Here is a 27,657-nt window from a genome sequence, read left to right as displayed (position 1 = left end):
TAAAGCGAGCGTGGCTAAGCTCCTACCATTCGATTCCACCGTTATTTGTATATCTTTCCATGTGTACATCTATTCTTTTGCCTGTTCCACGATGATGACCTCGTAAAACTCGGCTGACTTTAGTAAAAATTAGCGTATTCATTCCTTCTACGATTACATGCAGAAAGAACCCTATTGTTTGAAGTTTAATGTCAAGATTAAACAGGTAAAAGGAGTTAAATCCACCGATATTGTATGTTTGCACATGTACACATGGAATAATTTTACGGCATAACGTAAAAATTATTCAATTTTGTAAAATAGTGTATTTTTCATTATGGCATTTGGATTGCTCACGTTGTTTGAGGCTGGAATGAGTCAAGGATAAGTCTGTGATTAGCGTAAATCTTCCAATTTGAACTTTCCTTATTAATATATATATATATGACGAGAAAATAAATTCGATTTTAATGCAATTTGACACGTATTTTCTTTCAGGTTTCCGGGGCCGCGGTGGCTCAGTGGTAGAGCGTTCACCTCTGGCGCTTGGGGTCTCGGGTTCAAACCCTGCTCCCGCCAGGTGAACTTTGTGGTGGACAAACACCGTGTGCGTGGGTTTTCTCGGGGTTCTCCCGTTTCCTCCCACTTTCTTCATTCCACCATTTCATTCATCTCTCATCATCACCGTCTCCTTTAGCCTAACCGGCATAACCGTGGGACGTAAAACTCAAAAATTTCATTTCTTTCAGGTTTCCCAATCATCCTGACTAGTTGGAATTGAAATCTCTCAAGAATAAAAAGTAAATTGCCCATTTTAGTCATTTAAAAAATGTTACTCGGTAACTTTGAATAAAACAATGTTCAATTTTAACAATTTGAATTTTTCAAGGTCCAATAATTCCCCGTGAAAGTTACAGTCATTCTAAAAGGAGGATTGAAGATTTATTTTGATTTTTCTGTAGTTTTACAATAACGCTCGTTAAAGTTACGATTTTGATACATTTTATGTGTTCTTTGAGACTCCCATATTTCCCACTGTTTGGAGTTGAAATCAATGAAGATGAAGAAATCAATCTACCCCCCATGATTGTAAAGTTCGTCTCACGATATTCTTTTCTTAAAGTATTCGATTTTGATACAGTTCAATGTGTATGTTGTCTGTGGCTTCCCAACCAGTCCCATTGCTAGGAATTGAAATATTTCAGTATTAAGGGAGTGTCTTTCCTATCTTGGAAGAGTATTACGCATAAAGAACTAATTCCACTGCTAAAAGTGCCCACGCATGGATACATTTCTAGTTGCGTTTTTATACTACACCACTTTTGAGATAAGTGACGTGAGCAGTAGCCAATGGTACGCGATATTTAGCGCAGCGTTGCCAGATTGCGGACTCCCTTTTCCCTTCTCGCTGTACCTCCACCTAGCGTTAAAGTAAATGAATTGGCATCATTATTCATAATGTCAAACATATTACTCCAATACAATTTAGGATATTTACTGTCTATGCTGTTAATATAAGTATGGACTAAATTAATAATCTTTTAATTTATTCCATAGAACATTTAGTTAGAATATTCCAGGGAAATGAGATCACTTTTGGAGAGCAAACTTGAATGCACCTTACATACATACCAACAAACTGTTCAAATTTTCAAGTGTGACTGAGCCCCTCTGGCCACACCCTATCTACGAGCCTGAGGGTAAGGCAATGAAAACATCAAATAAGGAATAGTTATTCCCTCACTTTTTGGGCCATCTTCAAATTGCCTGCACGCTAGCGACACCTATTGGTATCAGGTAGGAGACAGTGCAATAAGCGACAAATATTAGCCTGAGTGTAACCTATTGGGAATTAGAATGACTGACAGACAGGCGTCTAGTGTTTTATAATGAAGATTAAGAATATCGAAAAATACGCCTAGATGCGTATGCATCTCCGTAACTCTTAAATGTTTTGAAGTTTGAATACTAGCGTTACTCACATACTGATGTTTTTGACTTATAATAAGGATCGAAAGAAAATGCTCGCTTCTACAACTCAGCGCATCACAATCTAACTTATAATCGTAACATGTCTTTGGATAATGTGATATTGCATTTGACTGCTATGGTAACTGTAGAAAAATCAATCTCGCAGCCCAGTGGAAATTAAAATGGTCGTTATTGACTGTTAGTGACGAAAATACGTAATTATACGCGAGCAAATGCCCGATGTTCTATTTTAAACTGTTTCCCGAGGTCCCTAGTGGCTAAGCGATTAGCGTATGTGCCTTTGGCCTGGGAGACCCGGATTTGATTATCAGTGGGAGCTCATGTGGTGCACCCACAGTTTAACGTAGGATCCGAACGTCTCAATATCCTCGCTGCTTAAAGTAATGCTAAACCCAAATTCAGGTCAAACTATTTCTCTTTTATTTGCGTACGTTTGTATTACAATGTACTGAACGACAAATTATCAGATTTAAACACTAAAGGAATTGTAAAGAATTTGTGTGCGCGTGTTCGTGGAGTGCCAAGTAAATTTACAATTTCGTTCGATGGTGATGAAGCTCGAGCGAATAGGCTCTCTTCGCAGCGGTATCAGGACATTTGCGGCGATACTGGCCATTTGCGGTACAACCAGAAAACTAGTTTTTTTTTCTGGAACATTTACGGTACTGTTCAAAACTTTCCCTTAGACAGTTGCACATTTGCGGCACTCACCGTGGAACGTGCGCCAAAAGCATCCATTTCACACCACTTTAGTCTAAATTAGAATGAATATATTAATAAAGGAGGTGGGTACGGAGATGAAACAGCCTAAAATTATGTGATTCATTTCGATTGGCTGGTTTTGGTACGTTATGGATATATAAGAGAAGATCACGCGGGCCACCTAATGGAAAGTATCAGAGTAATCGAAACCTCTGAAGAGAAACGATGCACTTTTCGTCAGAGTTTTCAGTACAGACAGTATCGAAATTTCAAGAACGGGAACATAACTTGGAGGAAATAAATATTATCCCTTTGATCTTTGGCCTCTTACCAACAAGAGCTAGTAAGACGTATCAGGGATTTTTCAGTTTGGTGAAGGTTGATATTAATGATTTAGAATCCGAAATTAATCAAATTGGATTTCGAACAAGCAGCAATAACATCTCGAAGAACATTGTTCCAGCAGGAAACGCACATTAGTGGGTGTGATTTTCATTTCAATCAATGGAGGAAGGTTAAGGAACTGTGACTTATAAATGACTATAAATCAGTTTTAGAGGTGAGGCTCTGCCTCAGAATGTGTTCTGCCCTAGCATTATGTGTTAGTGTCATGTGTTTATCTCTAATGTACTAATTGAACTTTATTATATATCATGCAAATAAATTACTAATAAATTGAACGTTAATTTTGACTTTGTCTCTTATACTTCTTCCGAGCTTGATCTAACCAAAAATCCCTAAATATGCTCATAACAATGGTGGACAACTGTGTGCAAAATGAGTGACTTGTGATAAATCACTCTGCAGGCAAGTTGCTCTTTGAATAATTCCGTAATAATTTCTCGTAATAATTAGAAATATCTCAATATGTTGAAAACGAAAAAGGAAGAATATTATATTTCAACTCTAAGTAAACACTGGCGAATAGTTATTGGAAATCTGTTAATGAAACCCATAAAAGAAAACAAAAAGATATAAATATTTCTAAAAGTTCTCTTTAAATGTCATCGACAGGCATTTGACCAATCACAGATTATATATATATATATAATAGGGGCGGATCCAGGATATGATCAAGGGAGGGGCTAAACCATATTTTGCCGTTTTATCCAGTGTATACCTGAGTGTCAGGGGTTGGCTATAGCCCCTATAGCCTCCCCTTGGATCCGCCACTATAATAATATAAACTAATATATAATATTAGTTTTGGCCAATCACAAACAAGCATTTGTTTACATCTTTCGGATGTGACTACCATGTATTCTAGTAAATGTTTTTTTTTTTTTTAATTTTTCTGTATAAGTGATCCTTATATTTGGGTTTGTTCTGAGAAAGGTTTGTATGTATGTATGTATGTATGTATGTATGTATGTATGTATGGTGAGTTAATAATGGTTTTATATTCTGAAAGATTATTTTAAGTCTGCTTTTAGTATGCAAAAAAAAGCCCCGAGTCCCCTGAAAAAGTCATGTTATTCTCCCCTAGAAAAACTTGCTGGCTACACCAATGTTATAAAATTTGGTCTTTGTATAGCAGTTGATACTGTGCGCTTATCCTCTAATTGAACACCCGAAAATATTCTCTCTTAACTTGGAGAATAAGAAGCTATTTCGAATAGTACCGCAAATGTCCCAGTACCACAAATATCGATACTCGAAGTACCGCAAATGTTGATACCGCAAGTGTTGTACTTTCCTTTGCAGCGAGAGTGCCAAATAAGCTACCTGAAATGACTTAGACTTGCGTGGGTGATATTCGTTAACGTTAATATGATTCACCAACGAAAATGTCTCCAGTTAGACTATCAGATTACTTGCTGAAATAGTGCTTGTCAGAATCAGCAAAGAAATAGAGTATACGACCATATAAAGCACATGTAAGGTAGATTTCAAGGAATCAAAATTACGAATGAATTGAACAAAAAAGGGAAATGTAGCGTAGCAAATAGCGTCATGCTTTTATTACTATACGACCTGATTTTTTTTTTTTTTTTTTTTTTTTTTACATAACAGGTTTTGACGGGGCGTAGTTTAACCTATCGATTTACGTAAAACTTACAAAAAAATGTATTTTAAAAATATGGGTGTAGTGTCTGTTTTGAGATTAGTCTGCCTCATTTCTTTTTTTTTTTTTTTTTATTTTTCACGAGATTCTGAACATTGAAGTTTACGGACGCATATTCAACTAACTTGTAGGACAATTCGAATACATCAAGTTAACGGATGGCTGCTTTTATCCAGATGGTACTACATGTCAGTCCGAATACCTGATTATAACTGATGATCTTCTTTGACCGCATAATCTCAAAGACCTGTGGCCTCCTAGGTCACCTGATCTAAATTTTCTTATGGTGCCATTTGAAAGGTAGAGGTGTGTAGGGAACGTCTGAGAATACTGAATAAACTACATGAAACCATCATGAAGAAGTTAACCGCCATCGCACAAGGGAAGAGAGGGAGATTATATATCGCAGTGGAAGATGGTTTATATACCAATCGAAAGCACTAATGACGCCTATTAGGAAACTATAGCGAATGCGTATACTGAGAGTTATATGAACATACAAGGTGTCCAAAAAGACAGTTTCCGCCCCCTAGAAATCGCAAACGGTGAGACAGATGCCAAAACATTGAAACACGTGTTTCACCATTTAAAAAGTACAATGTATCAAAGGAAAAAGTGTTGTCCCAGGGCCACTCGCGGGGTCCCAGGAAGAGTCAAACTCAAAATTTTCAAATGGCAATTGAGGTAAAGTAGCATAACGTTGGAAAACTTGTTAAATGAAAAAAAAAAAAAAGAATACGTCTCTACTTTCTAAAATTACTCTGTGCAAAATGGCGGCCGGTCAAAATGTCAGCAAAAGCGCCATTGTAAAGTCTATGGTTACCCCTAAAAAACCTGAAAGAGTTAGACAGGTGTCAAAACAAGAAAACACGTTTGTCATCATTTTAAAAGTACAATGATTGAAAGTAAAAATATTTGTCCCAGGGTCCCACACGGGATCCTACTCATAATTTTCAAATGGCAAGGGAGGTCAAGTAGCATATCGTTGGAAAGCTGATGTTAAATGGAAGCAGATGGAATAAGTCTAGATGCTCTACGACAACACTGTGCAAACATCTTGAGTTTTAGTTTTTATTTGTGTAGTCGTGTTTTAATTTGTTTTCACATTAATTCTTGTACTCAAAAGAAAGTAAGGAAATACTCCTACTGTGACATCCTACTTTTTGGGACCAATAATGTCAAAATAAATAAAGAAATATAATAAAAGAAAAGAAAATTAAGAAAAAAGAGAAGAAAAGAAATAACATTTTACATCTTTGAGTATAGAATTGACTAATTAGCATATAATGTACAATAGTGCTACTTATGCTCGTTGTCTGCATTATCAAGTATAAAATGATTCAAACAAAAAACTTCTTTCACCAGGAACAGCGAATACGTGCAATTGTCTTACAATGACAAGTGCCAGTTGCAAAATGGAAAGCGAATGCGCTCGGAGAATCGAAATGAGGATGCGGCAGTGAAATGGGCGATTTTGAAACCTCCGCCAGCGATACAAATTTATTCACAGCGATATAAAAAATTACAACATGAGTTTACAATGCTTGCAATTTGTGAGGAATATTTCTGAACAACTTGCAAATCTTGCACACACATGTCACGACACAAAATGGCCATCACTTGAAAATGACATCACGTAGGAGGCCTGGGTTGTCGTTCATGAGTACCAACAATTCCCGGCCAAAGCGTAGTCTTTTTGGGAGGTCTACGTATTCAGTTGTTGCACTATCTACATTTTATATGAGTGATATTGCAGTTCCTTGTGCACTATTCACCGTTCACTGCGATCCGGTATACCAAGTCGCAGGGTATGCTTGAGTGCAGAACTCCTTGGACTTCGCCTGAAGGCTTCTTCCACTCTTGCAACATTCTCTGGTGTGCACACGCGTTTTGCACGTCCACCCCTCTTTCTTATCACATCAGCCGTTTCCCGAAAGTTCCGTACCCACAATTTGATGGCATGACGTGGGAGATTGTAATAAACACGAAATACACGCTGCGCGGCCACGTAGCTGTCGTTGTTTTTGTAAAACGCCTTCACAGCAAAAGCGTGTTGTTTACCGGTCCACGACGCCATCTCAACTGAACACCGTTATCAGGGTTAATGGCAAAGGTTTGTTGTCCAGATGACACCACTCTCGTTTCTTGATTCCTAACGTAACTTACTATTTCCAGGGTTTCAAAATCGCCCGTTTCACTGCCGCACCTGTTACATTTTAACGGGCCGCCATTTTGCGCAGAGTAATTTAAGACAGTCGAGACTTTTTCCGTCTTCTTTCATTTAACAACAGCTTTCAAACGACATGCTACTTGACCTCCCTTGCCATTTGCAAATTTTGAGTAGGACCCCGTCTGGGACCCTGGGACAAATATTTTAACTTTTAATCAATACACTTTTGAAATGATGATACACGTGTTTTCCTGTTTTGACATCTGTCTCACCATTTCAGATTTATTAGGGTTGTCATAGACTTTACAATGACGTTTTTGCTGACATTTTGAACGGCCGCTATTTTGCACAGAGTAATTTTAGAAAGCCGAGACTTGTTCCGTCTTCTTTCACTTCCCAACAGCTTTCCAACGATATGCTACTTGATTCCCCTACCATTTGCAATTTTTAAGTTGGACCCCTCCTGTGACCCTGCGGGTGGCCCTGGGACAAGGCTTTCTGCTTTGATAGATTGTACTTTTAAAATGATCAAACACGTGTTTTCCTGTTTTGGCATCTGTCTAACCGTTTGCGATTTCTAGGGGGTGAAACTGTCTTTCTGGACACCCTGTATATTCATATAACTCGCACAGTATATGCATTCGGAAAAAATATATTACAGTTTCGTAATAGGCGTCCTTAGTGCTTTCGATTGGTGTATAAACCATCTTCCACTTCGATATATAATCTCCCTCTCTTCCCTTGTCAGTTGTGTTTATAGGTATATATATATATATATATATATATATATATATATATATATATATATATATATATATATATATATATATATATATATATATAGGATGTCCATAAAGTCTGGGTACATGGGGCAAAAGCACATTTTAGTACATTTGAGGCATCAATTTGTCTCTCAGCATGTTCAGATAAGTCTAATCTGTTACATGTTCATCAAAGAAGAAAAGTCCTAGTACATGAGCTTCCCAACAACCACACAATCACTTTTGGGGCAGCTCTGCTGTTTGGATGGGCTCATCCAATGTGGATTGCCCTGAGACCAGTATCGAAGATTTTGTCTGTACACTGCACCATTGACATAAAACACAACTTCATCTCTGAAGAACGCGCAGTCTTTAGTAAAATTAATATTTTCATCCAATTTATCTGCAAACCATTCACACATCTCCATGCGTCTATCCGTATTATCTTCATTTAAGTGATGCAATATCTGTAACTTGTACGGATGAAGCTTCTTCTTGGTCAGGATTTTGTGGATGGTTGACCTTGGAACACCCAACTTCGTGGATGTCCGACAGAGCGACGTCTTTGGGCAAGCATAAACCTTAGCCAAGGCAGTCTCTTTCGTTTTGTCTGAAGTCTTTGGACATCTGGAACGAGGTTTGTCTAACACACTGTGTGTTTCTTTAAACTTGGTGATTACTCTCCCGACGGTAGTAAAACAAATAGGTTGACGATGAGTGTGTCGAAGGTTAAATTCTCCCGCAATTTTGCGATACGACCATCCTTCTCGTCCACTTAAGAGTACCAACTCGACTCGTTCTCCTTTAGAGAGAGAGAGCCATCGTTCAATCTGGAAAAAAGAAAAACAAATTATTATAATTCCCTATGTACCCAGGCTTTATGGACACACTGTATATATTTGCAACATTAATGTGAGAAAAATATATTTACTGCACAATTTAAAAGTGCTTTCTGTAAAAGTAATAACGGTAAATAATTATATGGATCACCGTCTAGTTGTTTGTAGACTTTTTTGTAAAAAAAAGAATAGAAATAGTTAGACGCAGGTTTTTCTAATATAACTTGCACTTTGCGATACGAAAGTAGTTATTTATGCAGTATATTTTGTTGATAATAAATTTATGCAGAAATAATAGATCTTGAATAATTCTTTTATGTTTCAAAATCATAAAAATCTTCTGTATTTTGAAGCAATGTGTTCTTTAGTTAGCTCATTTTCATTTATTGCCATTGTTATACATAGTAATGATTTCAGATTTCCCCTGTGGAGGGGACTTCCCGTACATAAGGGGCGAAAGTATGGTAACTCGCGTTGAGCACGATGAAAATAAACCCAGAGAGAAACTTCGTAGTTACGAGGCAAATTTTCCCCTGGACGATGCCTCTGAAATTATCAGTGGTTATATGTACACTCATGTCCAAAATTATTGTCGCATGTCTATAAATATGTTGATGTAGGAATATAATTTGATAGCAAATTCGCCCGGTATTTCTTATAATGTTAGTATGTGTATAATTGGCAAAGACATGTATGTGGTAAATCTCATGTCAAATGAGCAGTAAATAAGAACAGTAAAACGAAATTAAACTTTCTTGTCCATTTAACAGCAATTTGTTTTACTCATTCTAATTTTCGAATTTGTAATTCTTTTCCTACGAAATTTACCACAAATATACATTTCCCTATTATACACATAGTATCAGTATTAAAAGTACCCTGCAAAATCATTATCAAATTATATTCTTACAAGAAGACAGTTATAGATATGCAACAACCATTTTGGACATGAGTATACATTGCAATTAGTTTCAAATTGTTGTGACTAGTTTGAAAACTGGCAGTACATTATGGATCTATCATAACATATCCACCTGTTTGCTTAATGTGTTCTCGTTCCCTGTAGCTTTACAGATTTACTTGACATCTCGTTCATTGTTTTCTTGATTTGTAAATTTACTAACCTATATTGTTTCTTGCAGGTTTTATGTTCCAGCCAATACTTGGCTTGTGAAAGTCAATGTAAGTAAGTGCATCGTTCATGAGGATGAAAGTGCGCCATGTCCTCTTGTCATTGCTGTTAGCTACAGATCTCTTCCAAATATCTCGGATCCGTGGACGAAGTAAGTACAAACATTTTCCATACTTTATCGTTAATCTGGTCGCAATGCTTAACAGGGACTGTAGTGAGGGGACTTAGCTTTTAACTTTGTAGCAGTTGCTTTAATTTCCTTTAAATGTTGCAAGGAAATGAGAATGCCTCAACATTGTTTCATTTCATCAGACAAGATTTGTAGGTAATGCGTATCGATTCGCTTGACGTATTATTTGGCAGTTTTCGTCTCCTTAGCCTTGCGGCAGCATCTCGTCTTTAATATGATTTGTTCAACTAGTTTATCATAAACGATGTCGGTCACTATAATTATTCGTTTTTCGTTCATAACGAGAAACATACAGTCTAATTTGATATTAAATTATTTCTGTATCACTGTATTCTGGATACATTTAAGTGATACTTTACCTATCAACGATAATACCAAAGCAGATTTCTAGTTAGTGCCACCTTAGTAACTTCGTTAAGAGGCAGACTACTAAATATTTTTCAAAAGCTAACAAGTTTTCTTTTGCCAGTTTTTCGTAAGTGAAAAGACATAATGAAATGTAACTTACCATAATAATAGATAATGTTATTCTACACTCGAAAATGGGAATCGGAAGAATTTTCAGTTCTGCCATCCATAGAAACTACAGTGTGGCCAGAATTTGAATTACCCAAAAATCTAGTTTAAGGCAGCGATTAGAAAAATGAACTGAACGGTAATTGATGACTCATTATGTTGTCTTTGTTCCTTGTTGACTACTTTTTAAATAATGTTTGTATTTATTTTGTAATAACTTACTTATTTTGTAATATCTTAGGTTGTTACAAAATAAATACAAATATTATTTAAAAAGTAGTTAACAAAGAACAAAGATAATATGGTAACAGTTAAGTCATCAATTACCATTGAGTTCATTTTTTCTAGTCGCTGCCTTAACCTAGATTTTTGGGTAATTCAAATTTTGGTCACACTGTCATTTTTATGGATGGCAACACTGAAAATTCTTCGGATTCCTATTTTTGGATTTAGTATAATATTATATATTATTGTGGTAAGTTACATTTCATTATATTTTTTTCACTTACGAAAAACCGGCAAAAGAAAAATTGTTAGCTTTGAAAAATATTTAGTAATCTGCCCCCCTTAAGGCTTTTCTTCTACATGTTCACCCCGTGTATTTTTTTACAAAATAATAGATGGCGTTGTGGTCCGTCACTGTTGCCAACCAATGCTATTTTATCTACTGATAATTTGTGATTTTAAAAATAAGCGAAATTTGAAACCGAAAACTGATTCAATCGCAGGATCGAACAATGTAAAACATCTGTAAGGCAAGCATCGAAAGCAAACAAAGTAAGTGTAGATTGAGCAATTCTTTACTGTAGTCATCTCATAGTCCTACTTAGCTTTAATAAATTAAGTCGATCTGACCCGGGTTCCAAAAGAATTGTGGAGGTCACCACTTTCCGTTTTGATTTTTTTCTTTAAGATTCCACGATTAAGAATTTTAAACTAAAAAATGGATGGATAATTAATGAAAATGAATGATTGTGAAATTATTACTATAATATTTATTTATTTATTTATTTATTTATTTATTGTTCTCTCACCGAGGACTTTCCGTTTGTTGTCACTGTTAATTTGTACAACTTTGACTAAGGTATGGTCGAAGTTGCGTGGATTTAAAGAAGGCCTAACTAAAGCCAGTTCGAGAGAATGCACTGATTGTTTTTGGTAAAGGGCTTTGTTTTATATATCCACTTATTACAAATACAAATTAATCCTGTTAAAATTTAGTTATTCTACCGCTTGTTTCATTAAAAGTCTTAACGTGCTCGGACATGCGATCAGTGAACTGTGCTGCTTTGCTTTAAGGAACGATGGCCCACTCGTCATGCAAATAATATGACAAGTCTCCAAGGAAAGCAAGTTTTGAGAAACATTGCCTTCTTGTACAATCAAGCATAGCCCATATATATTCTATGTAGTTTTTTTTTATGATTTGGCTGGTCACTGATATAAGTTGAACGCTTCTTTGTTTTTCATCTAGTTTTGGGTAATCTTAACAGTGTCGTAAAAAGCATCACCATTTCTTATAGACAAGAAAGTATGTTTTGTTTAGTAGCCCGTATGTTTATCAGATTATTCGAAGAATCACCTTTTCCAACATGGCGATATATTTCTCTCGATGTTAATAATGTCTGCATATTGCACGATGCCTGATAATTTTCTATTCTGAATCGTAGCACACACAATATCAGAAAGTCCAAAAAGTTTTTTTAGTATATACGAGCTGAAATGCCCGTTCTTCGCACGGGAAGAATAGGTTTACGAGAATTTCAATAAACCTATAACAATAAAAATACAGAACATATTCTACTGTTGGCACAGATATTGAAATACCCTACCCTGCAGAATACGCCTTCAATCAAATTGATATAAATAAAAAAAACAAGCTTGAAATGGACACTAACCAGGCGCGCACGCAGAAATTTTTGTTGGGGAGTCCAAGGTTTGGGGAGGCCCAAAACTACAAGCCACTGCTATTGTATGTAGTATTGAAAAATGAAATCTTTGAGTTTTACGTCCCACGGTTATGCCGGTTAGGCTAAAAGAGACGGTGATAATGAGTAATGAATGAAAAATGGTGGAATGAAAAAAGTGGGAGGAAACGGGAGAAACCCCGAGGAAACCCACGCACACGGTGTTTGTCCATCACAAAGTTCACTTGGCGGGGGCTGGGATCGAACCCGGGACCCCAAGCACCAGAGCTGAACTCTCTACCACTGAGCCACCGCGGGTCCTGCTATGTAGTATTGAACGGGTATTATTCTGCACCAAAAAAGACGGTAAGTAATTGTAAAATATTTTCACTTATATTTTCAGGAGAAAATGATAGAACTAGAATGTTTTTTTTAAAAAAAATAAGAAAAAGTGTACAAATGAAGTGTAAGATCAAATTTTCATGCTATATCAATCGTTTCTTTCTTAAATAATTATAGTGTTATTAAGAACGTGTACAACTGTATATTGGGTTAGGAATTTTTAAGGGATCTGGACTTAGTGGACTCTCCGTGAGCGCGCCCCTGTTATTAACTGTCTCCCAAAAGTCATTTGATATGAATCAAGCATTTCCCCGCCCCAAAAACTATGAATTCTACACAAATCTCAGTTGTTTTTGACATTTTATTTTTCATGTCAAATGGAAATCCTCTACCACTAAGGTCATTTTTTTTTTTTTCAGCGCACGATGAAGAAGTCAACATAAATTCACTTAGTGATGTAAAATTGAGTCATAACATTGGAGGTTCTTTTTCTAAGCTTTAATCCTCGTATGTTTTCTTTCTCTGTCTATTTTTTTTTTCATGATGGTCTTTTCTTTATCTATGCGTACAACCCTGTGAATGAAGTTTAATTAAAGAATTTCTGCTGGTTCTGCACTAAAATTTTTTGGTTTCCGAATTAGTGCAAGTGAATAATCATGTTTTATCTCATTAGTTCCTAGTAACCGAAAGAAATCCATTAAAAAAAAACAAAATATTCTTTCTGCTCCCTTTTTAAACTGTTTCTGCATCTTTTGGTTATCTCATTAGTTTATTACTCTTGTATGTCTTTCTTTTTTCCTTTTCTTTTTTTATTATTAATCCTTGGAAATGTTTATCATGCATGAAATCTTTTTTGATCCTCCTTTTTAGAGATCTTTCAGCCTCCAGAGATTGAAACACATTTCATTTTCAAGTTTATTTTTAATTTTCAGTCCTGTAGTGTTTTACTTTTTTTATGATTCCCCATATATATATATAATGTCTCATCTTCTTTTCCCATTTTTGTGTGTGGCTTTTATTCTCTTTTTTCTGGTCTGTGTTTAAATTTTTCTGCTTAATGATTTCATCCGTGTCTTTTAGTATTGTGTGTTGATTATTCTTCCTGTTTTTGTTATAAATGATCTTCATTCAGGAGATTCATTGTTGCTATCCTCACAAGCGCTAATTTGCCGTCTCATTGTTGTGGCCTAGTGTTTTAAATAACGGTTTTGCTATCCAATGCGTTTCAACAGAACTTGATTAGCAAATATTGCTCTTTTTGAGCTAAACTGCAGAAAAACTGTGGGAGAATACGAGAAAATAACCAATAAATTATATAGATTAGTGTTTCTCAATGGATGTCACGCAGAGATCAAATACGATAGGTTTCTAAAATAAAATACGATAGTCAATTTACTTATAAAATCATAAATATGTCAGGTTTTCAGCAGGAGTACATTTTCATACGCATAATGTAGGCATTCAATCTTTTAAAAATTTCGTCTTTCTATTATATCGCACTAACTTAGTAGATCACTCACCGCTGGTGCAAAACTAACTCAAACACACTATGGATTGTGTAACCCGGAGGTTCAATGCCTCATTCAGAAAAGCTCTCCATTGACTTCTATCCTTAGCCAACTGGATCCAGTTTCTACTTTGTATTCCTATTTCTACGAGATCCATCTTACTATTGTTCTCCCATCTGCGCCTAGGTCTTCCTAATAGTCATTTTCCGATTGAATTTCAAGTTAAAACTTTGAAAGCGTTCATACTTTCTTCCATTCTGGCTACATGACCTGTCCATCTGAGCCCCTAGACTTGATGACGCTAACAATGTTTGTTAGACCGTATAAATTATGTAGTTCCTCGTAATGAAGTTTCCTCCATTCCCCGTTCTTCTTGGGTCCAAATATTTGTCTCAAGATTTTATTCTAAAATACTTTGTCTACGTTCTTCCCTCAGAGTAAGCGACCATGTTTCGCAACAATACAGAACAATAGGCTTGATTATCGTTTTATATATTTTAAGCTTCAAATTCCTCGACAGAATTCGCGACAAAAGATTTTGAACTGAATAATAACACGAATTTCCTGTTTTTAGTCGACATTTAATTTCTTCGTGAAAGGAGTAATATATATATATATATATATATATATATATATATATATATATATATATATATATATATATATATATATATATAATATTATTATTATTATTATTATTAATAATAATAATAATGGGGAACCGACTTTTGATTGTCCATATCTTGATATCAACTGCATGAATCACACCCATCGACAGTGGTTCCTAATTTGATCCCAGGGCATGTAAGCTTGTCGTAAATAATACAGTGTCCGTGGGCTTTCTCGAGATTTTCTCATTTCCTTCCACATTTTCTTTGCACGAATTATTTCATAATCATTTAATTGCATTCATCTCCTTTCGTCTAAAGAACGCAATCGTTAGACATGAAATTCGACATTTCATTTCTTTTTTCTTTTTCTTTTTTAAATGAATTGAAGGGTAAGGGGGGAAAAACAAGGAATGTCCATGTGTGTGTGTGCTTTATCGGGTGCTTTGTCCTATCTGTTGGTGACTCTTGGTACTAATTGACTGTATATGCCATGCATGCGTAGATGTAGAAATGCCCATGTAAAAAGAGGCAAAAGATTTGACTACCCTATTCTTTTTTACGCAGTTTTCAATATTAAAACGTAGTTTCCTCGAAAATGAATATTTGTGACATTCCTTCTTTTTTTTCCCCTTATCCTTCAATTGAGCTTTTAATCGTTACATTTTATAATTTTATTATTGAAATCTTTTTAAATGTTCCTTGCTTTGGGAAAGTAATCTGTGGCACATCATTTCATTTTTTTTTTTTTTTTTGTAAATTTTCTTTAATTAAATAATATTACAATTGTACTTTAATATTATTTGAATTGTGTATAATATAAGTTCATTTTTATAAAGCAACTATCTAAAATGCCCGTTCTTCGCACGTGAAGAATAATGTTCATGCAAAATATTTGAAAATAAATAACAGTAGAATAACGATGAGCCCCTATCTGAATTAGCCTCTCTTCGCACTCGGAGAATAGGTTTATCGAAAGTATTTGAACCCCTTACCCTTACCTCGTAGGGTACGCATTTCAACGAAAGTGTTACCTGTGTTTTGTGGGTAACCAGCACTAAATGAGGAAGTGTTACCTAATCTGCTAGGGGCTGTTGTTGAACTTAGCCTCTTCCGACAGCTACCCTAGAACCCTAGGGGTGCTACGGGTTTCTTACCTTTATATATTTATTTTTTATTATAAATCTTGTGTTTACCAAATTTGGTTGAAATTGTTCCAGAGTTAACTGAAACATACATACATACAATCCTATCCTATCCTAACAAATGTAAAACTACATGAGCTGACATAAGTTATTGAGTACTTCCTGTAGGCTATAACCATTAAATTTGGCATGATTGTAGCTTCCTGAAACTAACCAACAGGAAAACTTACAAAAGTGATTTTTTTTTTAATTTTTAGAGGGTCTAAAGAGGAGATGAAGAATTTCCCTATGTTATTTAATAAGGCCTTTTCTTGGACCTATAATCTCATGTTTTAGGTACTTAGAATTGGAATAAAAACCTGAAATTCGGTATGATTGTACATTTTCGTTAGCATTACCTGCCTAAATCAGTAAAAATAAAAATCTCTAACTTTAGGGTGGTTTTATAGGGAACTGAAAAATCTTTCCCATGTTATTTATATGGGACGTCTTCTACACCCTAAAATGTTTAGGTATTTCCGGCAGGATTAAAATGATGAAATTTCGCATGATTGTAGCCTTCCAGGACTAACCGACAGTAAAATTGTCAAAAGTGAATATTTTTAATTTTTTAGGGGTCTAAAGGGGGATGAAAAAATCCCATGCTATTTAAATGGACGTTTTCTTAGGATACAAAATGTTATATTTTAGATAGTTGAAATTGGAAAAGAAACCGTAGAATTGTGGGTTTAAGAGGTGCGAGGCCGTAGGTCGAGCAAAGACAGTGTGTGGGGGCGAAGCCTCCCGATGTGCAGATTTAGGAAATATGAAGAGTAAGTTCACGAAATTCACTGTTGATGCAAAGGTCGATAGATAAGAAATGCGAGGCCGTAGGCCGAGCAGACCCGGAGGGCTGGGGGTTGAGCCCCCAGCTAGCCAAAATCTAGTTTATATATATCATCTCTTATTCATATAAAATGGATGTATATATATATATATAATATGTATGTTCCATCATAACTCGAGAACGCCTCGAGCAATCTAAACTAAATTTGGTACATATATTACTTGCAGTCTGGAAAGAGGATTTTTTGGGATAAGATCTCCCTAGGACATTTACAGTCAGTGATATATAAATATATAAAATATCTCCCAGGCTTGAACCTCATCCATGTTGAAAATTTGATAGAGATCGGTCAAGTGGTTCAAGCGGTGCGAGGTCACAAACATAGTCGCTTTCATTTTTATATGTATAGATAAATTATCGAAAACGACTGATATTAGTGTCAAATCGGTAGTTTTCGGGATCAGTTTTGATACCCTTTAAGTGCAAAGACGCCCTTGCATACCTAGGAGGAGTGGGATAGATATGTGTCGAATCTGTAGTTCTCGTAGTTTCTGAGATGAACAGTGACACTTCCAATACCGTTTAAATGCAAATTCAGTACTCATTAGAACTTCTGTGAGGGGCATGAATAGTGGCATAAAAATAATGGAAAATGACCGATATTAGTGTCGAATTCTTTGTTTTCGGGGTCCGTAAGTTGACTGGTGGAAGTTCCCACGAAATTTAAGTTCAAGTTCAGTTTCAAGTAGCAGTAAGGTCCTCTAGCACACCTAGAAAGAGTGGAAGGGGTAACATATAAAATTTAAAAAAAAACGACCGACATCAATATAGAGTCTATAGCTTTCGGGTTCGCTGAGATGAATAGCGAGACTCTTGGTGCCATTTAAATCCAAGATCAGCTCCCGTTAGTATCCTTGGGTGGAGTGGGGAATGATGATTAAAAAAAATAATCAAAAGTGACCGATATTAGTATCGAACCCACAGTTTTCGGGGTCCCTAGATTGATTAATGAAATTCCCTATAGCGTTTAACCCCCATTAGCACCCCTAGATGATGGAAAGAGGTTAACATCTAAAAAATAATCTGAAACGGTTGATATTAATATCGAGCTCATAATTCTCGATGTCGCTGAGAATAATAATTACACTCCCGATAAGTATTAAAGTACAAGTTCAACCCTCCATCTGCATGGGAGTGAGAAGAAGTGAAAAATAAAACGTCTAGAATGACTGAAATTAGTGTCGAATTTGTAGTTTGTGTTCGTCAAGCTATTAGGTTGCAATCGGGATTATATTTACTCCCAAGTTTAGATGTGAACGAGCATGTCAACTGGGTTGGGAATATACAGGGGCAACGCCAAAGGCGTTGCTTCAACACATACACACACACGCATATGTATAAAATTGTGTGTGTGTGTGTGTGTGTGTGTGTGTGTGTGTGTGTGTGTGTGTGTGGATATATGTGTATGAATGTATATTCCAGCGTAACTGAAAATTCTGGAGCAATTTTAACCAAACATGTTAAGGAACCCATACACGCAGACATATGCATGAAGAAACTTTCCAACATGCATGAAAAATGATAAAACCACAAGCAAGTTGATCGTGTATGGCCTCGTTCGTGCATGTTTAAAGTTTTCAAAATCTGCAAATACGCATGATGGTTTTGCCGTTCTCCATGCATATTGACCGTGTATGTGCTCATGTATGCAAGCTGGTTGTTTTATATTTAGGTTCGCCAATCACGACAGCGGAAGAAATCATCATGTGACTCTTTCCTCTGATTTATTCTTCTAGTAAGTTGGACACCAAGTTGGTCCGTGTATGGGCAAAAAAATTCTTCCATCTTGCATGATGAAAAAAATATTTCATGCATGTTGGTCATGTAAATGTGTACGTCTATGGTTCCCATTAGACAAATGATTTTCAATCTAGAAAAAACATTTTGGGTTTGAGACATCTCAAGCGATGGGAGTTGAAAGGAGTGGTATCTAAAAATAATGCAACATGACTGATATTAGTGTGCAATCCATAGTTTTCGGAGTTGCTGAAATGAATAGTGACGATTCCAATGTCGTTTAAGTTCATCCCATTCTACCAATTCTGATAATTTACTTTCACTAATAATCCGTCTCGTTTAACCTAAAGGATATAAAACGTGGGACGTAAAGCCAAGGTGCGAAATCATAACAATCGAGTTGAGTTGAGTTGATTTTGAGTTTAACGTCCCGTTCAGCAGCGAGGCTATATGAGACGTGGACCTACTAATTAACGTGGAATCCGAACCACATGAGCTCCCGCCGGGAATCGAACTCGGGTCTCCTACATCATAACAATCGAAGTCGAGGAGAGACAGAAGTGTAAAAATAAAACTCTGGGATATTTGCATATGGAAAGTTCTCATATTTGAAAATTCACAATTATTAAACTACGCAAGCTTAGAGAAAGCATTAACATTACAGGGTGGCCACAAAGTACCGTTACCCTTGAAAATAAGTGACTTAAGCCACTAAGCGTGCGTAAATAACTACACGAAAAAAACTGAATGACATGAACAACGATGCTTTCGAGAAATTTTATTGAAATGTGAAACATTGTGTCCAAGGGATCAGTCTGTTGACCGTCATTCTCTTGACAAACGATAATACTCCGCCAGGTTTTGTGCGACATTTTGCGGAGCATTGCAGGTGTAACTTGAGTGAAATCTTGTTTTACAGCTTCTGTCAGTTCGGTAGTGATATCGTAACGGTTTTGTGCAACGATGCCCTTTATGACCCCCCTTAGCGCATTATCGCAGGTGTTGAGTTCTGGGCTTCGTACACCCAACAACTTAAAATAACACGTTCTTCAATACTATAGCTGGAAGTATCAGCCATCGTTCACATAAACTGAAACAACGGAAAACCTTACATTAGCATTCCTTGTGGTGGACAAACGCAGTGTGCGTGGATTTTTCCCGGGTTGTCCCGTTTACTTCCACTTTCTTCATTCCACTATTTTATTCATTTCTCGTCATCACAGTCTTCTTTAGCGTAGCGGTCATAAACGTTGGACGCAAACATTAAAGATTTCATTTCGTTTCCTTATATTGGCATTTATAAAGGGTAACGGGGGTTTGTGTGGCCACCCTTAGTTAACCCATAAATTAGGACTAAATGCAGTTGCAAGAATATGGCGGTAGTACAATTTTATTCACTCCCACAGTAAGTTTTCAGTAAGGGGGGAATATTCTTCCAAAATATTAAGTAGGGGAATTGCCCCTCATACCCTCTACGATTTCGTAATCTGTATAAGGCTAGAAATTTAATTTGATTTTAATTTTTTTCCTCATTCTTCTTCATGCACACGTTTCAAGAGATTCAGATGGTTTTTAATCCTATTTGCTTAGTGAGTATTCATAATTCGCGAGTGCATAACAAAAAAAGCAGGGAAAAGCTGTATTGTGTACAGAGACAAGAAAATTCTCAACGCATATAAATTTAGCAAAAAAAAAAAAAAAAAAAAAACATTGCGAAAAAATGAAGTCCATGATCAAATGTTGAAACTTCCATATTTTCTATTTACTTAGTTTCGATTAACATTTTTTCCTCCTCGTTTCTTTAAAGCAAAGTTAGTCTGACAGTTACTAGAACACAACGTGAAGCAATGAGTAGTGACTATTCATTAGTTCGTGTTTTACTCGCAAAAGTAAGAGGAACTGCACCGTGGTGTGTCCCTGTGTTTGTTTTCTCTAACGTCATTGATATTTTTCCCTCCTTTCTTTTTCTTTCTTCGCAGAATACCCATTTCATTCGTCATGTTGTTTAAACATGGGCTTGAATGGTTGCAGAAATTGGCATACTTGCTCGACATTTTCATAAAAAAACAAACAGGCGAACGTTTTTGCTTCGAGGAAGAACATGGAGGGAAAAAATATTCCATATTCAGTACAAGGGTAGAAATGACTTCCTCTTTGGAAGGCTAGTTTTGCGTTTTTTTGCAGAAGCAGTGTAGCAGTACAGAATTTTGAATCGCAGCCAAATGCGGGATGGATTTCTGGCAAATATGGACGCGTGTTGGTCGAAATGGCCGTCAATGTCATTATCCAACTTTTTCAATGACTTTTTTTTATACTTGTTCTTGAGGTTTTGTCTTTTTCTGTTAGCGAAGGATTTGGTTATCTAACCTCATAACAACAGAATTGGAGAGTAAAATTGAAACGTTCTGTTCAGTAAACACTGAAGGAAGTCAGTAAGTTTCGTATGATATTATTTCATTTTAACTGTATGGACATCCGTCTGTTCGTTTATTTTGTGCATTGTCAGATACCTGTCAGGCCTTTGTAATTAACAAATCTGGGATTTTTAGCCATTCAGTTTACATACAGTACAGTGAATTGCCCTCTACTATAGCTCATGTGGTTCGGATTCCACGTTAATCAGTAGGTCCACGTCTCATATAGCCTCGCTGCTGAACGGGACGTTAAACACAAAATCAACTCACCTCTCTACTATAAAAAGAATTTGGGGGCGCACGTTGGCTCAATGGGAGAGCGCTGACCTTTGGTGTGTGGGTCCTTGGTTCAATCCCTGGCCAAGTAAGTTTGTGGTGGACAATATTGTGTCCGTGGGTTTTCTTGGGGTACTCCCATTTCCTCCCGCATTCTCATTCCATTAATTGTTCCATCATCATCATGCACTTGATTTATCATCGTCTCCCTTAGCCTCACGGGCATAATCGTGGGATGTTGAACTGAAAGAGTTCATTTTGTATAAAAGCAATTTGTAATACAAATCTTATATAGCTCATTTAAAGCTCATAATGTTTCTCTTAGAGTCCCGGGTTCGATTCCCGGTGAGGACACTTGGTCAGAAAAAATATAACAGCTCTTTCAGGTCAGCCATCTTGAGTAGGGATTTTCCTGAGTTTTCCTCATTCACATCAGGTAAATGCCGGGATGGTACCTAACATAATGTTCCCAGGACGCTTCCTTCTTTCCCTTTCCTCGGATAGCATGCTCCCAGAGGGACGTCATCCCTCATATACGTGACAGACTAAATGGCCTTAGATGCCGACAGCCCAGAAATCTAATTCCTAATCTGTTTCTCTTAGAACATGGATGTTGAGTTTTAGATTTGTGTGTGTGTGTATTTTTCGTCTTTATGCAACACATATCATGAAGGAGAGGTTACAATCAACCTGGGCTTCGAGCTACGCCGTAGCTTGAATTCAGTGCAGTTGGAGAGTGCAGAGGCTATCATTCAAAATCAACTCTTACAGTATAGGTCGTTCCTTACCACACTGTCTCGTCTCCAAAAAAACGCTGTGTCAGACAGTCACACCTTTAGGACATTTGAAAGTGTCTTACTTCATTGAGAACATTTTACAGCAACCATTTCCAGCTGATTGATGTGTGACGTAAGGGCGTTCTTTTACAATGTGACATACGAGGAGCGTCCAATAAGTTATCTACCTAGACAGGAAGGGAGGGACGGAGAATAATAACGCCTAACACGCACGCCAAGGCCACTGTGGGGAACCCCGCTGCGCAATTTGAGGTCAGTAGGATCCAGTAGCGTAACTAGAATTTTTCTCAGGGGGGGCCAATGAAGGGCCCAAGAAAATTTTGAGGGGGCCATCTCCAATGATTTTTTTCATATATATATATATATATATATATATATATATATATGTATGTGTGTGTGTGTGTGTGTGTGTGTTTGTTTTCAAGGTGAATGTTTTCATCTTTGTTGTTCATGATTTTACTCTTTTACGGTGAAAGTGTATGAATTTACTACTTCAAACAACTAGGATACATTAATACAATTGATTTCCAATATAAGTAACTAGTAATTTAATCGCTGCATTTAAAATATGTGTGGCTGGTAGATTTAAGTGGAAGCAGAGAAATACACTTTTACAGGTCAAGAAAATAACTTAGAGGTTCATGCCTCTACTTAAAAGAGGATCTTTCTATTCTTGTGGGCAGCAGCAAACTTGTCAACAACTTCTTCAAGATCTAACGATTTAGCAATTTTCTTCAATATAAAGTAATCCTAAGTTTTTCAACCTATCATCAGCCTATATATCTTTAAGCTTTTCAAACATGAGAATGGTCTTTCACATGTAGCACTAGAAACTCATATAGTGATACTGATATAGAGATTATATCTAACTTGTTGGTTTCTAGGAATGCGTTTTTGTATACGCAAAGATCAACGAAATTCACCAAGGAATCAACTTTGGTTTTCTCTCGTCTTCATACAACTTAGTTGTGTTTGGGAGGATTTTGAGTTTACATTTAAATATTTCCAGATCACTTTCATAATACTGGACCATATGCTCCACAATGTTGTAATTTAGAAAGTTTTCACCTTTTGGATGTAGAGTGGTGATTGATCTGATTTTGCTACATGATCCAAAGCGTTTTTCCGTCTCAGTGCTTGCTTTATCAATAGTAGGCAAAAAAATATCTTTAGAAAATTCGTTTTCTGCCTCCAATGAAGGAAGAGATTAATCCAAAATGAATTTGTGATATTTCGATGGGGAATGTCTAATTCGTTTCCACAAGGAACCCCTATAGCCTATCTGTTTCCGGCTCTGGAATTTCAAGAGCATTTTCTATGCATATCCACAAATATTCTTGATGAATTTGTTCGAATGTTGTTTGTTGAGAGTCATATTCTCCAGATCACATTTTCGACAGCGTTTGAACTAGTGAATCTACAAGAATCAAACCTTCCGACATGTCTGCATCTACTTAAAATAAGGCGAAGCTCAAAGTTACAGCATGGCAGCAGTAATATTAAATTTTACCCGAAAACATTCCATCTCGTATAGATAACATTTATTTCTCGGATGGAATGATGGAAGTAAATAAATATCACAAGTTCCAGATTTGGTTTAATACCGCATAATAATATAAATTGTTGTTTGGTAGATAAACTGTATTATTATTATTATTATTATTATTAATAATAATAATAATAATAATAATAATAATAATAATAATAATAATAAAATAAAATGTGATGTACGAGGACAAAAGTGCTTACGAGACAAACGTCGCACAGAAACAGGAACTGAACTCTAACAAGACAGTGATTTGCCGCTCCACCCCACTTTAAATTATAAGCCTTGCTCTTGAAGCTTAAGTTTCACTCTAAAGTAAATTGCCAATAATTATCATGTATTCTTAATATTTCAGAAAAATGTTAAAATTTCACGCTCTAAAAAATGGTAGCCTAATCAGTGACGAAACTAGACATTTGGTGCCCAGGGCAAATTTTGCGATTAGTACCCCTTTCATCTACATCCACACCAATGAACACACATAGTTTACTGGCGCCCGGGCAACTGCCCCGGTTCCAGGATCTTGTTTTGATCTAGCCGTAGTTCAATTACTTTTGGTTACTTTTATCCTTGAGCTCTAAAACTGAGTAATGAATGTGCCTTTACGTTATTAAAATGATGAAGTGAGCACTCTTTGAAGCAAAAAGAGGAAATATGTTTTTCTCTCCCTAATATCAAACAGTGTTAGAACAGACATTTAAATCGGGACTCCTTACAGCAAAAGGAGTATACGTGGTCCTTTTCTTTCTTTCGTCTGTTTACCTTCACTACTTTTTAGAATTTGACGTGAATTCAAATACACAAACACTTCACACCCACACCGAATGGCCAAAGCTCAGCGGTAGAACATCAACTTAAGATTCGGAAGAAGGTGTGATTGATCCCTCGTTGATAAATATTTCAACTGAGGAGATTTCCAAGATTCTTCCTCCGTGGCCCTATTGACTAATTTCTCTTATTTCTATTCTCTGAATCTCGGATATTTCAAAGCCTTAAAATAAATCTATATTATAAAAGAGAACGCACAAATCCTTTGTTAGCTCATCACGCTAATACGGCTGAACCAATTTCTTTTATTTTTGGGGGGTTATTAGGATTTGGACCCTAGATGGTTTTTATCATATCACTTTAATTTTTAATTACCAGTGTCTTGAGATAATTGACCATTCAAGTGTCCATACGTACAAATCCTTTGTTATTAGTTCATCATAGGTATAAAAATAAACGTATTTATATGCAACCCGCATGACCGTGTCACTCGGCGGGTTAACATAAATAACAGGCGCTATAATGTTAACATTTACTGCAATTTGAAAGCGAAAAAGTAAAAATTATCTAAGTAACAAAGTTTATTGCGTTCCGGGGTGACCGCAGCGAAGCGGGGTGAACGCTGCTATCACTCGGCGGGTTAACATAAATGACAGGCGCTATAATGTTAACATTTAATGCAATTTGAAAGCGAAAAAGTAAAAATTATCTAAGTAACAAAGTTTATTGCGTTCCGGGGTGACCGCAGCGAAGCGGGGTGAACGCTGCTAGTTTAAATATAGTTGAAATAACGCTACTATCCTGTAGTCGATGCTAAATTAATATTGTAAGTTTTGAGATTAAATTTGAAGGAGGGGCATTAATTAGTATATCCTGTTGAAAATCCATGTCACCACTGATTTACTGTTCTGCATAATTCCTACAATGTAATTTTCTCAGAAATGCTTAATGCTTAATTTTCTCAGAAATGCATATTTTGACGCAGAATTAATATAAATCTGTGATAAAAATTGGTATTCACTGACTGAACTTACTGAATGGAATATCTGTAGACCAGTCCCACAAACATCAGATAAAGGATGATACAACCTGGTCATGGGAGTAACTACCACTTTTACCCAAAACAGCATTACTGCCGAGACCAAGTTTTATCATCTCGGTATTATACCTGATGGTTAGTAATCAGGAGATTGTAGCATGGCTCTGTGATAAATTTCGGAATTTCTCTAGTAGTAGCAGTTTTGGGATTAAGCTACAGTTAAAATAGTTTAAAAGAAAATACTTCTGAAAGATTTATTTATAAAGAATCACTGATGTTTGTTAGCCTCATTTTCTCAGGCTTTAGTTAGTAGAATAGGTCCACCAAGCGCTGACTCAGTTTTCCTTGGAGATCGCTAGTATCGCTTATTAACATCGCAGCAGAAGGTTTCTACTTAGTTGCTACGACCAAGAGCGTTAGGAAATTAGGCGTACTAGAGACAAGACCAGAAGGTAGACGAGAAGGAGAACTAGTATCAGTAGCAAATAGTAGGTGTTGATAGTATTCAGTATCTTAATTTTTTCGAAATATTGGGATACGAACAGCAGAGAGAATGACAGAAATAATAAAAACTTCTGCTCTCTTCTTTTACTGTATATTAAACAAGACCTCTCGATATTATTTGATAATAATAATAATAATAATAATAATAATAATAATAATAATAATAATAATAATATTATTATTATTATTAATACCAAATTATTTAATGGATGCTATGCATTTGTTCTATGTCGCCATAATCGATGGAAATTAATTACTTAGTGTACGAAGACTTCTTTCGTCCAACACAAGTGTAAAGTTCTACTGCAGTGTGTGCTATTTGTAAGTAAGCATCTCTTATTTTAGTATGACTTTCAACATCGAAATGAACGAGAATGCAGACTGATTTTGCTTTTTTTTTCTTTCTTTGTCGAAAACAAAGAAGACAACCAGATAAGGGACAGAGGTTAAAAGGAACGTTCAGATGCTGAGGTCAATGCATGCACCTTACAGATTTAGATAAATTAGATCTTGCTGTACTACAAACAAAAAGGAGCCTGAAGATTTTTGCTCGGAACACAGACTATTGCAACATACGATATTCTGCAGTTGGTAGCTTTGTTGTCGAGATATGTTTCGGTAGTAGTTTAACTTGCGGCCACTATTAACTCACCGTTTGTCGACCTATAGCAGTATCACTCTGTGTGGGAGGCAGCTAGGGAAGCCAAGATTTTGAGCAAGGCCCACCATTTTGAGCAAGGCGCCACTGGTAGGAGCAACGAAGTAGCCGTGAGTAGAGTGTTTGTGTTACGCCGCGTATCTAATGTTTGTGTGACTGCGCGAGCAATGGATTTGCAGAAGTTGGAGGACTGCTCGGACATCAAGTTTCTCATTAGTGACTGTTTCCTCTTCCAAGACCTAAAGAAACACTTGCGGGGACAAAGTTTTTCGTCGGACAACTAGGTTCAACAGGCTGTTTTCCAGTGGTTTGCAGGCCATGACAAAGACTATTTTTTCTCTGGGATTTCTTCGCTGCCCATAAAGTGGAGACGGTGCATAGACCTCCATGGGGACTATATCGAAAAACAGTAATGACCAGGTGAGAATATCTCCATTCCTTTCTGTCTAGGTAGATAACTTATTGGACGCTTCTCGTATACCAGAGAAAAACGCAATGAGAAATTGTGATATGTCGTACGAGAGCAAGTGTTGGCAGTGTATAGGCAATAAAGGATCCACGAATAGTATACGTGCAAAATCATCGTCAATGCTATCGATGTTCTTGTTTGCCTGTCAACACTGTCTTTTAACAACATCAAACAATCTGCCAGCTCCTTTCCTTGAAGCGGAACTGGCGACAAGCAAACTGCGCCGTCACAGAACACTCAATTGGAAATTACTCAGTTACACCTTCTTAGTATCAAGCAATAATAGGGTTAAAGAGTAACTTGATCTTAATAAGTTTACACGTTTCATATCTGTTACGTGTCTAAAAAGTCATTTTCGTATGTGTTATCCGTCGGTTGGTATGCACCACAAACCTAGAAGCCACTTGTTCAATGTATTGGGATCAAATATTAAATTTCAAGATTTCATGAGAATTTGTAAGAGGGTTCTGAATTTTCCCTTTACCCGCAAACGTAAGAGTAATTGCTGGAGGGCGAGAATTGGAAATCGTGATTTTATGAAAAGTAGTTTTAACACATGAATTAATACATTGCAAATAATCCTACAATATGACTGTTATTTTTCTTGGGGAAAAAGTCAAAAGAGGTTGTTTCATGTTGGTTGATTTGTTTTCGGATTGTTTGTACACAAAAGATTACATGGCTGTCTATTTACGTTGAAGTCAGTA

At 36.4% G+C, this 27,657-nt stretch overlaps 1 protein-coding gene across 3 annotated transcripts in view; it reads left to right on the top strand.

Moving 5' to 3' along the window:
• LOC145687958 (transmembrane protein 8B) overlaps positions 1 to 27,657 on the top strand; it is a 1,033,730-nt gene that overhangs the window by 899,193 nt on the left and 106,880 nt on the right. For all 3 annotated transcript variants that reach the window (XR_014131821.1, XM_081761557.1, XM_081761558.1), the window contains exon 5: positions 9,651 to 9,791. Coding sequence is in view for 2 of the 3 variants with exons in the window: in XM_081761557.1 (XP_081617683.1) it covers positions 9,651 to 9,791 (141 nt within the window). In the remaining variant the exon portion in view is untranslated. The remainder of the gene's footprint in view (positions 1 to 9,650; positions 9,792 to 27,657) is intronic.

Source organism: Thermobia domestica, chromosome 6 (assembly GCF_964235325.1).
Source record: "Thermobia domestica chromosome 6, izTheDome1.hap1.1, whole genome shotgun sequence".
Taxonomy (NCBI): Eukaryota; Metazoa; Arthropoda; class Insecta; order Zygentoma; family Lepismatidae; genus Thermobia; species Thermobia domestica.
Note: the sequence above shows the minus strand (reverse complement) of the source record. Positions and strands in the feature narration are given on the sequence as shown.